Source organism: Lagopus leucura, unplaced genomic scaffold, assembly GCF_019238085.1.
Source record: "Lagopus leucura isolate 7727_CA_CO unplaced genomic scaffold, USGS_WTPT01 Super-Scaffold_774, whole genome shotgun sequence".
NCBI lineage: Eukaryota > Metazoa > Chordata > Aves > Galliformes > Phasianidae > Lagopus > Lagopus leucura.
The window spans coordinates 913,121-925,848 of record NW_024962258.1 but is presented as its reverse complement, the minus strand read 5'-3'; the positions used below and the strand labels follow the sequence as shown (position 1 = coordinate 925,848).

Below are 12,728 nucleotides of genomic sequence, written 5' to 3'. Positions count from 1 at the left end.
CTACTGTGATACTGCCATCAGAATTTACAGGAACAAATTAAATGAAAATAAAGACATACCCTCCATGGAAGCAAGGGTCTGCATTCACTCCTATACCGCTGCTGCTGCTCAGCACTTCTGCTTCATGTTCCTCCTTGCCTGGGACAGTCTCCCAGCTCTCATCACTTGAGGACTGGTCTTTTTCTGCAGCAGCAAAATAGACTGGCCCAGTTGCAGGCCATTCTCCATCACTACACTCTGAGCTGTAATATAAACAAGGCAGGATGTGGATTTAAGCACTGCTTTATGGGAAAGAAAACATGCATAAAAACATTCTGTGTCTTTGTGCTTTTGTATGAAGATTTCTTTCCAGCATAGAAACTCTCAGGGACAATTTTGTTGTACCTATAAATATAGATAAGTATGTAGGATTCATTCAAATCTCTCTCTTAAAAGGAAAAAAAAAAATCTGTCCACACTACCTAGTGGTAGTATTTTCTTCTCTGTAGACATTAGCAAAGCACATACAACATCTCAGAAATACAAATCCACAGCCCCAGATGCACCTTCTCCTACCAGCACCCTGATACACAGAAAACCAATGTTCGCTTAGCAAATATGCAGAAACGTTAGCTTCACATCTCAGTTACACAAAACATTAAGCAGAAGTTCCATCAATCTCTAAGCCATTCACAACAGCCCTTTCTCAGTTCTCTTCTTTAAACTGCACAAGGTTACAATTGATAGATTACCGACAATCATTTAACCCTTAGGCTTTAGCAGATCAGTGATAGGGAGTTTTTCAAAAGACAATAAATACATCCTATGTCATACCAACTAAGGTTTAACATTCCAGTACTTTCCCTCCTCATATCTAAAAGTTAGTTAAGTATACTGTAAGACTAACCTAGAGCCTCAGAACTATTCCTTCAGTGCTCTCTATTTCACAATCCAGTAATGATTACCAATGCAGATTACAGTAACAAATACTGTTCTGAAAGTAACAACTCCTATTTTATTATGTTGGTCTATGACATCAGAGGCTGATGTTGGTGCAGTAGGAGGTTGAACCCTCCCACGAATATTCCATTGCATTTTGCTCTGTGTGACAGATGGCAACAGATGGCAGCCTGACAAAATGGCATTTGACATGGGAGTGCATATGAAGTGAAGAACTGTCAATGGATTTCTCCACGCAAGGAAAAATGGCACTCACTGTCATTCATCAATTCTCGCTCAACATTTATGGAGATGAAACAGTGGACAGGAGCACAGTGGTGGGTAGTGCATCTCAGCAGTGGTGAGAGTGATGTGATAGACAAGATGGACAGCTACACACATCTGTTGGACTATGAAATGATGAGTATCTCAATCAACTCATCCACACAGATCAGTGGATTACAACCAGCAAACTGTACACAGAGTTGAACAACAGTTTCAATTCACTGGAAACAATGGTGGCACAAAACATGGGTCCCGCAGATGCTCACACAGGAGCAGAAAGAACACTGGATGCGAATTCGTTAGGATGTATCAACCCAATACAAAACTGAAGGTGACAGTTTCCTAGACTACATTATTATCAGTGAAGAGATGTGGTGTCATCACTATTATTGGGAATCAAAAGAACAGTCTATGGAGTGGAGACGTGAATTTCTTATCAAATAAAAATTTCAAGATGCAGCCTTCAGTGAATAAAAAGCACTGTGAATAAAAAGCACTTTTGGGATAGGAAAGAGGTGATCCTTCTGGATTTCCTGAAAATGAGGAAAAAAACTTCCACATTTTCCTAGTAATAATGCCATGAGAACAGCTGTAAAATAGCGAGCACAGCATGCGGGTCTTGTTCACCACTAGTGAAAATGCACAGCTAATAGAGATGACTACTCTGAAAAACTGTGTTTTGCAGCTGAGAATTTCAACATCAAATAGTGTAGTGTGCTCTATCTGTTGTAGTTTCCATGGAAATCAACAGGAGGCATTACTTTCAGAGTCACCTACTTATTATTATATAGGTAGTCATATGGTTCCAACATAATTCTACTCTGAATTTATATGTACACAGATTTTAAAGTTCTAATTGAAAGGAAAGCAGATGTGCCTACAGACATTAATAGCAAACGAAATAAGAACAGCATATGATGAATTTCAAAATTTAGGATTTAACAAAGCCAAATTATGCAGAGATGCAGACCTTCATTTAATGATTACTGAGTTATAAACTTTTCATTTGCCAAAATGTGAGACATTAGCTTAACACAGACTTTACCTGAACAGTCACCTAGCTGACCTGGTCTCTGCCATGCTATCCAACGCCATGGTGTGGGAGCTAAAGGACAGCTCTTCATTCCACCATCAGAAGCATAATTCAGTTAGAAATAATTAAAACAAAACAAAACTTTCCTGACCCAATTCTTATGACCTAGTCTACAATGTTTGGAAAAACACCAAAATCATCACATTATAGTACAGTAATGTAAAGTGCCATTTCTTTAGATTATTTTAGAGAGTTGAAAGAGAACTGAAAGGAGGACTTGGCATTTTGCTATTTGATTACGTTCTGAAATTGAGCTACTGTGTTCCATGTGCTAACAAATTATGCAGATTTGTATATTACTTACACATCCAATTCAACCCAGCACAGATACAAAAATGGAACTTTACCTGTCTTCATTCCTGTGGGATACTGATAAACGTCTGCTGCCATCTTCAAACTCATCCCAGAAACTGCTATCATCTGGCAAATCTTTTTGTTCTTGAACTGATGTATTTCTTCTTAGGTCTAATTTTGTGTGGCTTTGAAGACCACTGTACCACTTGGAATCAAATAACATATTGGAGCTCAATTTTTCTTTGTCATTTCTGAAGGGGAACTCAGCACAGTCCTGCTCGATTTCATCAATTTCACCTTCCCTCTTAGAACTGCTTTCTTCTTCATTATTATTCGGAAGCTTCTCTCTATCCAAATGGCTTGTGGGGTTTAGTTTTCTTATTTTAGGTCTCACTATTAGTTCAGGTGAATCTTCTTGCTCAGCCTCCTCATCACTGATATTTAATTCACTACAAGTTGTTACACAGGTCCTGTTTTCAATATTCACTGTATTTACCAGTGGCGTTTCATAGCTGGCACCACTCAGGTTATTTTCCAGTATGGCTTGATCTTCAGCAGATTTTTTATATGTCTCATTGTTTGGATGGGTAAAGTCTGAACCTGTGCTAAAACATCTTGTTAAGGGTACTGGTCCTATTTCCTCACAACATTCTCTATAAACTCTGTCACTGAGAGTAGATAATTGGGACCGTAAATGCGTAAGAGATTCTACATCCTTTTCTAACTCAGAAACTATGTTATCTAATGTCTCCTGAAGCACACCTGCTTCTTCTCTCACCAAGCAAAGTTGGCCTTGACCATCATCATCTTCTCCATCACTGCTATCTGGCTCATAAGAGTCAATGTTTACAAAAGCTATTCCATTGCAACCATTCAAATCATCACACTCTCCAGAAGCATATTTTGCGAGGTCCTCTGAATTTTTATCAGGGCTCGTAACGTTTCCTGAGATCTGGCTGCCTTCCACACCATACGAAAATGGTGAAGGGTTTGCCTCAGAAGTTTGCCTGAACACAGCTTGGCAAACGGGTTCTCCAGTTCCAATATTTTCTAACTGAGGCTCATCCAATAAACCGGAAGAAACTTGAACCAATGGTCCCGAACCTTCAAAGAAAATTGTAAGAAAATACAACTCAATAATGGAAAACAATGGGTAATCTCACTTACAAAACCAGCTCATGAAAAAAGGGTAGTTCATTGTAAATGCAATTTATGATGGAGAAACATTTAGCAGAGATGTAGTCATTCTTCATTAATATAGTTTATAGAAATGAGAATGTAAATAAGGCTAAAGAAATAAATTTAAATGATTCGAGTTCGGCTCAGCCTTTGACAGCACAAACCAAATACTAAAGAATAAACACGCTCATAAGGAGTACCTTTACTCTGTTCAGTTAAAAGGAGATTTTAAGATGAGAAAAGAAAACCTGAATGACACTAGAAGCTTTAAAAAGCTGCATATGTCTTTCCATATGTTAAAATTGGACTACTCATTTGTTAACTAGCTGAAATGTGCCTCCTGCCACACTCAAATAAAGCCACTTATTGCTATCATAAATTATGTACTAACAACACTGTATTTTGTGCATGCAGCTGTAAATGCTACTCTACATAAGGAGAAAATAATAGCAGGAATGAACATAGAATTTACAGTTTGTAGTAACCATAACCATGGATTCCATCTGATTATATTAGGCACCTCTTGCATAAAGATACAATAAATATTGAACTCAGCAAGAGTTAAAGAAGGTAAAAAAAAAAATACATTCTGGTACTACCACAAAAATTAATGCTTAGTTTGAGTTATCTGTAAGATCCATGCTGTTTCTGAACACACAAATAGCTTGCATAACTTGATGCAAGTACTTGCAAATTTTAGGTTGGTATTAAGGAACTTAGAAACTTCATTAAAAAAGAAAAAAAACCAGAAATGCACAGTTACAGGTAGGGAATCCAAAAGAGGTTATTTTAAACACAGGCAGACTTAGGATACTTAGGATGTAAAATAAGCTTCCCACGATTTAAAGGAAAAAAAAAAAAAAAAAAAAAAAGGAAAAAAAAAACAACAAAGACCCAAAAAAAAAAAAAAAAAAAAAAAAAAAGGGGAGGAAATTGTTCAAGTCGTATCAACAGAAGATAAATTTTTAAAGTCTTATATGAGCTTAAAATAATTTCCACTGCAACTACACTGAGGTCAAAGATATCTTATTTGGTCAGTGATATATCAAATATTTCATAGACTTGTTCTGCTGCAACAAATTTTCTTCCAAATATGACCTGTAACAAATGTCTTTCAAAAAAGGCAAAATAATGGGATCCTATCGTACGATTATACAACTGGTTAGGACACATTAACTTATTCATACCTTCTTCAAGCAAAATTGAAATCTAAAAATTCTTCAGTTTGCTTTAAGTGTAATTTACACATATGTATCACTTATGTGGATATGTGGATACCCTCTTCCCTTTTCTAGACTTCCCTATGTGCCTTCCCACCCCAACCCCTACACACCACAGTTTGCAATAAAACGGAACACACACACAGATATATGTACATACATAAAGAAATCTGTTCCTGAACGTCACTCAATTCTAATCCTTCATATCCTCCATTGTGTTGGTGTTGATTTCCATCTTGACTATTCAAAGATGGTCTAAAACTGACATAAGCATGTCTTCTTCCATATCTTCTACCTGTAATAGTCTGATATCCTCCTGTTGGCTTTGGCCATGCAGGTTTACCAGATTCTTGACCCATTGCTGCATGAAATTCTAGAGGAAGGAAACAAAAAACAAGGAACAAGCAAACAAAAAGAAGATTGTATTAGACAACAATGCATCTTCTACAGTTTTAATCCTCTCCAAAACTTTTTAAATTTTTTTTTTAAAGCAAGGAATTTCTTGTCTACAAAGCTTTGAAATTCACAAATGCACAGCTGTTAAGAACTTCAGGTGCTCAGTGCATATATGAAAACATATAACAGTTACAATTTTGATCTACACTAAATATAAACAAGGCCAACCTTGCCCTCACCTTAACAAGTTTGTGATAAATAACACACACCTCATAAAAACAACTGAAGCTAAGTCCAGGTGCCACAAGACCTCCTATCCTCTTTGAAAGCAACTTATTTCTGTGCCTCATGGCACAGAAGACGTTTATAAAAACTGTAACAGAAAACCCTTCAGCCACATAGGGCTAACTATACGCATGTTTGCTATTACTGCAGTAGTATGCAATATTGATGGGTCATAACACTTATCAAGAAAACATGGTTTAAGAGCTACACAGGAACTTGAAAAACAGCGTGAGAAAGCTGCCAAAATTGCAATGAAGAGACTTCCTAACACATTTGTAGTATAATCTACAAATAATCTAACATAAGAACTCACATCCTAAGGATTGTACAAATTAGTAGTCCAGATTTCAGATATTCAATGGCTTTCTCATCTCCCTCTATGTCACTTTCAATCTGTACTATATTATTTTCTACTCTCAAAAGTCACTAAATTGAAATGGAGACACATTAAACGTAAAGAGAATAAATTCTGCAACTATCAACATAGTTCCTGATCAAAAGATGCAACTGCATATGTCCTAACTGTCCAGTAGGTTGTTTTTTTTTTTTCTTTTTAAACGGGCATTGCTTTTGAAGTTGTTATTTTGCTGGGTCTGATAAATAGGAAGCTACCCTTAGTGCTATCTACTTAACATGAATCAAAAAATAAAAGAAAAGCAGCAAGTATTTGAGGGGGAGAACTATGCTTACAAAAGTCAATACAGAAACTTTAGCTCATGGGCATCCAACCTTACGGTTTGCCTGGGCTGCACTGAGTGAAGAGAAAAAAATCCTGGGCCAAGAATATGTAGGTTGTTTCAAAAGTAAATATATTTTATATTTATATATATCCTATATATTTCCATAGAAACAACAACAGATACAAAGAACACAGTAACATTATTTGATAGAGGAAAATCTCAGCCACAAGACTCTCTTTTTCAGCAAGGTCACCTCCATCAGCTGTGCCTTTTCATCAACAGTGAACCAGCCTCACTGCTACACTAGCAAAAATCTGAAAAGTGTAAGTAACTCATTGTTGCTGTTGCCACTGCTGAAACATGTCACCTACAGTCTCACTGAGCTCACATCTACCGCTTAGTTGCCATAAATATTCAGAAAGTTTCATGAATGCCAATGGCTGCCATTCCATAAGGGAATTCAGTGACACACCTTTTCTTCATACATACTTCCATGTCAGATGCCATTCTGTCAGATTGCTTCTCTTCTGCCATCTGACACATGGCAACAAAATGCAAAAAAAATTGGTGGGAAGGTTCAACCTCTTCTCCCATATCCACCAGCACCCACCTCTGGTGTGGCATAAAATATAATAAAATTGGAGGCATTACTTTCAGAGCAGCCCTTGGAAAATATGAAATGTAGTTAATATAAGTAAAAAACTTACCTTAATTTTTAACATTTCTTATTAAAATAAAAACAGAGCAACAAAAACATAAAAACAGTGGGATATTTCATTTTGCTTCTTTGCAACTAATGCAACAGCCTGCTTCAGCATCAGCAGTTGCAATTCTCAGGGAGTTCTCCAAGTATTTGTCAGCAATTTTTGATGAAATTTTACTCTTCCTGAACTTCATCCCATGTTTACCTTTGTTGTTCACAAATGCACATGCTGCCAGCAAGTGGTGATATGAATAAGGTGTGATTGTAAAGCAAGTGCTATCTCTTTCTTGTTAGAGAGGGCTTATGAAAGTCCAACAAAGACATGATCACATTTTGAACTGCCACTCTATACATTCTGTTTAAAAATCTGTAGGTAATGTAGTTATGTTGACTGAAAATGGAGTTGCAAATACATTTAAAAATTGCTGATTTTTTTTTTGGGGGGGGGGGGCAATCTTGAAACCAGTTATCAACTTCTGTCACCAAAGCAGAAAGCAGGGCTGCTTTTAGCCCATGTATGACAATGCACACAATTATTTGGCACAAGTTGAGTTAGCACCGCACCATGCCTTCTCTGTGCCCTGTGTACACAGAGCCGATCACACACTGATTTGTGGTTGCTGTGAGTGATGGGTGTGAGCCCAGAGCCAGGTAGGGTTGTTCAGTGGGGCAGAACCACGACCATGATGGCACAGGGCAGGCGATGGCTACAAGGAGGGACTCGGCAGTATGCAGCCTACAGCCCAGATACGACAACTTTAGCTGAAAAGCAAACAGAAGTATCTACTTATTACAAGGTACAGTTTCTAGTAGAAGCTGTAGGAGCTAAGTTCAGACACAGCCTCCTACAAGAATTTGTCTATAGTCGCCAGCATGGCAACTCCAAAAGCTTTTCCTAGCAACTGCACTTCAAAGTTCCGTGAAATACGTTCAAATACTTCCTGTCTGATCTTCTCCACAGCAAAAACAAACAAACTAAAAAAAAATCAACAATGAGACAGAGAACAATAGTGGAAAATGTAAGGCCTCAAAAAATAGGCAAGCTTCTAGAAAATAAGAATTTTTTTTTTGCTTGATAACCAGGAAAAAGTTATGGGTGGAGTAAATGAAAGAAAATTACACACACTATAACATCTCTCACAGGAGTCTAAAGTATTTGAGTTTTATTCCCAGGTGAATTTACAGCAATAATAAAGATATTTGCAGCACTCAAAATTGGAAAGCAAATAGTTGCAATTCAATTACTTAGAACTGCAATATTACACTTAAGTATAACATAAGGAGTTAATTTAATCTTGTCAGCTTCACTTTTTGTGATCTTTAGCCAATTCTAAAAGCATTTACTACAGTGATGTTGCTATAACGTAAAACATTAAATCTACAGCTCTAAATCTCCTCTGGAATGAATAATCCTACTTATCTCTTCTTTCCACTCTTCTCCCAGCACATGAAGTGTCTCCACAACCATGGCCCAGTTCCACAAACACTGCATAAGTTCAAATACGTCTACCACTAGCAGCAGTGTCACAAAACTGCTAATTTCTACAGACTTGGGATACAGATCAACCAAACCTCTATAGAAGATAAAAATGAGCGGGTAGCAATTTTCATCTACCTCTGTAGTTTGATACATACAATCTTTTTCTTTTTAAATTACATGTATTTGTCCACAGCTGTTCATATCACATTGAACAACAGAAGCTAAAATGGTAAATTCATCATTAACTACGCTATTCCTTCAATTCTTTTCAAACGCTGCTGTTAGAAAGAAAACAACCCTGAATCATCTTTGACAAAACAATCTCTGCAACCAATGCAACAATAAAAAAAAAAAGTGGGAGGGGAGGAACTGACAATTTTCTTAATTAATCAACCAGTTAATATCTTCAGTAAGTCAATCAGCAAGTTGTGTTTATTCAAGCAAGCTCTGAATTGTTCAATTTCCACAGATTATAATATGATTGGTAAGCAGAGTGCCAGTGGGAGATGACAGTAAGCAGTCACATCCTGACAACTTGTAGAGCAAAACCCAACTGTTAGATTGCTAAATCAGTACAGCAAGACAGAAGTCAGCCCTCAAACATGCTAACAAAACTTGTTGAAATAGAAAGTAAAAACACAATGTAACTCCTTAATTCTTAATTCATCAATGTTCTTCACAAACAGATGCCCACTCGGGAGAGTCAAAATTTCTGAATACAAACATTTGGATTTTTTTTGTTGTTGTTTTAATGTTCACAGCTGTTTAGACCTTTAAAGTTGCATGCGATGCTTTTTCTGTTCCAAATAATTCTTTCACATTAGGAGCATTCATCTTGTATTCAATTATTGTTAAAAGATGCTATTCTGCCCTGGAAGAAGTTTATTAGATTAAACTAGTGAAAACTTCTACCTCTTACTGAATATTTGGATTTCACATTTGGATTAAGGGAAGAGATGACTTCTACCTAGATAACAAATGTGAGTAGGCACCACGCATTTATTCATCTGCATGCCTGAAATGGGCAGCAATTAGGCATCTAAATCCAGAGATCAGTCAACAAGCAACTCTTTGATAAACAAAGTTCTCAAGACATAGAATATCTTCTCTCTACTTCTGATATTCTCCCATCCTTAGCAGTGGGCATCATTCTGCCCGGCACACAAAAGCTCAATTTACTCAGCCTGCTCAAAGAACTGCCAGCACCTGCTGATAGGACAGACTTATACAAGAGAAATGACACATTCTCACAAAAGCCAAGGCCTGAATGAAAGGATGTGTTTTGGTCCTGATGCAACACACCTCTAACTAAAGTATGAGAAACTAGTGGAAGACCTGATCTGTGTGTTAGGTTAAAGACGGTTATAGCCACACCTCCACTGTTTGAGAAAGAAGCCTGAATTTCTCAAAGGTTCATTAGCACCAATTGTGAAGCAGAAAATAAAGCAGAAAATTATTTCAGGTTACCAGAGCTGGATTTAAAAACAAAACCCAGGAGAGTAGTTCCTGAATTGCACAGTGAAAAAACAGACAGGTGGGCTCTCTGAGGTACTGTATTTCACCAATAAAAGCAAAGCAGCAGACTATTTTGCATCTGTGACTGCTGCACTGAGGACTCCATTCCCTACAGCCAGCTGACAATAGGCTGTAGCACAGAGAGCCTGAGCATCCGGACTCAGTCCATCTGACTTCCCCAGCAAATTTGCGCCAGTGTTCCCCCTTCATACTGCCACTCCCTAAACAAGAGAAAAAAAAATAGCAAAAAAACAACCACACAAAATACTCCTTTTTCCAGAAGTAATGCTGCACTAAAGGTCAGTTGTAGATGTATATATCACAGAATGACCAATGTTGGAAAAGACCTGCAAGACTATCCAGTCCAACCATCCAGCTACCATCAATATTTCCCCACTAAACTATGTCTTTCAGTGCAACCTCTAAATGTTTTCTGAACACCTCCAGGGATAGTGACTCCACCACTTCCCTGGACTGCCTGTTCCAGCACCTAACCATAAGAATAAACCTTTCCTAGTGTCCAACCTGAGTCTCCCCTGGTGCAACTTGAGGCCATTCCCCCTAGTCCAAACACAAGAGAAGTTACACAACAGAAGAGGCCGATCCCAATCTTGCCACAATCTCCTTTTAAAGAGTTGTAGAGATGAATAAGGTCTTCCCAATCCTCCAGACTAAACCATTCCTGTTCCTCCAGCAGCTCCTCATAAGACTTCTGCTCCATTCCCCCACCAGCACTACTGCCCTCCACTGGGCACACTCCAGGGCCTCTATATCTTTCTTGTAATGAGAGGCCCAAAACTGAGTACAGAACTCCAAGTGCAGTCTTACCAGTGCTGAGTACAGAGGGATGACTACTTCCCTGCTCCTGCTGGCAATGCTATCTCTGATATAAAGGCAGGATGCCACTGGCTTTCTTGGCCACCTGGGCAAGGTAAACAGCTGTTCACTGCCCTGTACCATGACACAGACATTCAGAAACAATCCATTACCTTGACCACAGTCCTAAACACAAATCAGTGAGGTTTATGGAGCCAGACTTGACAAGGCTGGAACCCCTCCTGTCCTGTGACTCAGTGAACTCTCAGCAGGATTCTAGACTCCAGCACTACATCCCCCAGTAGCTCTGTTCACTCTACAATGTTTTCCACTCTTCATCATCCTGTTGACCCCTTCACATCCTGCACTCTAGAAAGCAGAGAAGCAGTCTCCTGGGATTAAGGCAGGCACGGCCTAGGTCTGCAGTACTACCCATAAACTGCCACCACCTGGGTGGGTGTGAAATGTGCCGTACCCTGCTCTTGAACAGGAGAACTGGCCACCGGTGCAGGCAAGCTTGTCTGATCCGTTGTTCTCAGCAACTCACTTGGACAGCATCATGTTGTTCAGAGTCTAATTCACAGAAGCACTTTTAAAAGTTATGAAAATGAAAGAAATCAAAGCGTATCTAAGCCACCTTAATAAAATCCTGTTGTTCAAAAGTTGTAATATGGAATGCCCTTTTTTCTGCACCTAGTAATTTCTGTAGCTTGAAAAGAAGACAACTGAGTTTTCTAACTTGGTCTGCATACATTTAAACAGAGAAACAACAGAACAAACTTGAGTACACCACATGATCTGCTTTGACTGTCCTCATGCATAATCTTGGCCCATCATGAATATGATAACATATAGATTAGATAAACTCTCATTTATGAAGTTGACCATTGGGAGTATTTTATTCCCTACCAGTGTATAAAAACCAGCCAAGCAAACCTGTGAACCTCCTAAAAAGTCTGTTCACTAACAATTAAATAGAAAGAGCAGCCAAGAATCCATATATGCCAAATTTCAGCCTGTACCCTATAATCACTGAATTTGGCAGGTTCACCTAATTGCACTTGCATCTCACCTACAGCCTTCATCAATTCAACACTTTGTTATTTTCATTAATCTCCATTTGCTCCAGCTGTCTCCTTTTCAAAGCATGTGACAACACTGACCAAAAGAATGTTATTATTATTTTTTTAAATTCAGACTGTAATATAATTGCTGTGAAACAGTCTGCAGTGATTCTGCAGTGCTGACTGCATAGATATAGAACAAGAAAAATAAAGGGATAAATTCTTGGTAGATACTTTTCACTGTTCCAACTAGCTGATATCAAAACAAATTTGTGCTCAGATAAATTTAAATATAAATTGATAAAGATTTTCAACTACTAAGGAGGAGCCTGCCTTCCCACTAGCCATTGGCATTTGCCTTTCCGTTACTGACATTAATGAGCAGTGATGTGAAAACCTGTGCATGCTATTTGTTTGTAAAAAAGCTGTTTTTTATTTAATTACAGAAATGTAATTGTTGAAGATATTTATGCATTTATTTAGCTGAACACAGTAGGCTTCTTGACAGAAGCTGCACATTCAGTGCACAAAACACATTTGTATACTGTTGATCATGAAACAGTGCAAAAGGTTTCCGTGGCAGCTTTTTTTTTTTAGTAGAAAGTTCTGGCTCACTTAAGAACTGGAAAGACATTCAGAGTTTCTCCTACTGCGTTCAGTAAGGCAAAGAAACAAAGAAGGCTTCTTTAACAAAGCGAGACAGAGGAAACTACATCATGAACAAATTGTAGCTACTGTTCTGTTTGAACCAAAAACATGGAGATCTGCTGTACTGACAGGCTTATCATATTAAAGTCATG

The 12,728-nt window shown here is 38.0% G+C and overlaps 1 protein-coding gene across 3 annotated transcripts in view; it reads right to left on the bottom strand.

Moving 5' to 3' along the window:
• Positions 1-12,728, bottom strand: part of PJA2 (praja ring finger ubiquitin ligase 2) — a 34,216-nt gene that overhangs the window by 10,754 nt on the left and 10,734 nt on the right. For all 3 annotated transcript variants that reach the window (XM_042864947.1, XM_042864945.1, XM_042864946.1), the window contains exons 2-4: positions 5,150-5,362; positions 2,644-3,694; positions 60-242 (exon numbers count right to left, since the gene is read on the bottom strand). In XM_042864947.1, coding sequence (XP_042720881.1) covers positions 60-242; positions 2,644-3,694; positions 5,150-5,348 — 1,433 coding nt within the window. In that variant the 5' untranslated portion in view covers positions 5,349-5,362. The remainder of the gene's footprint in view (positions 1-59; positions 243-2,643; positions 3,695-5,149; positions 5,363-12,728) is intronic.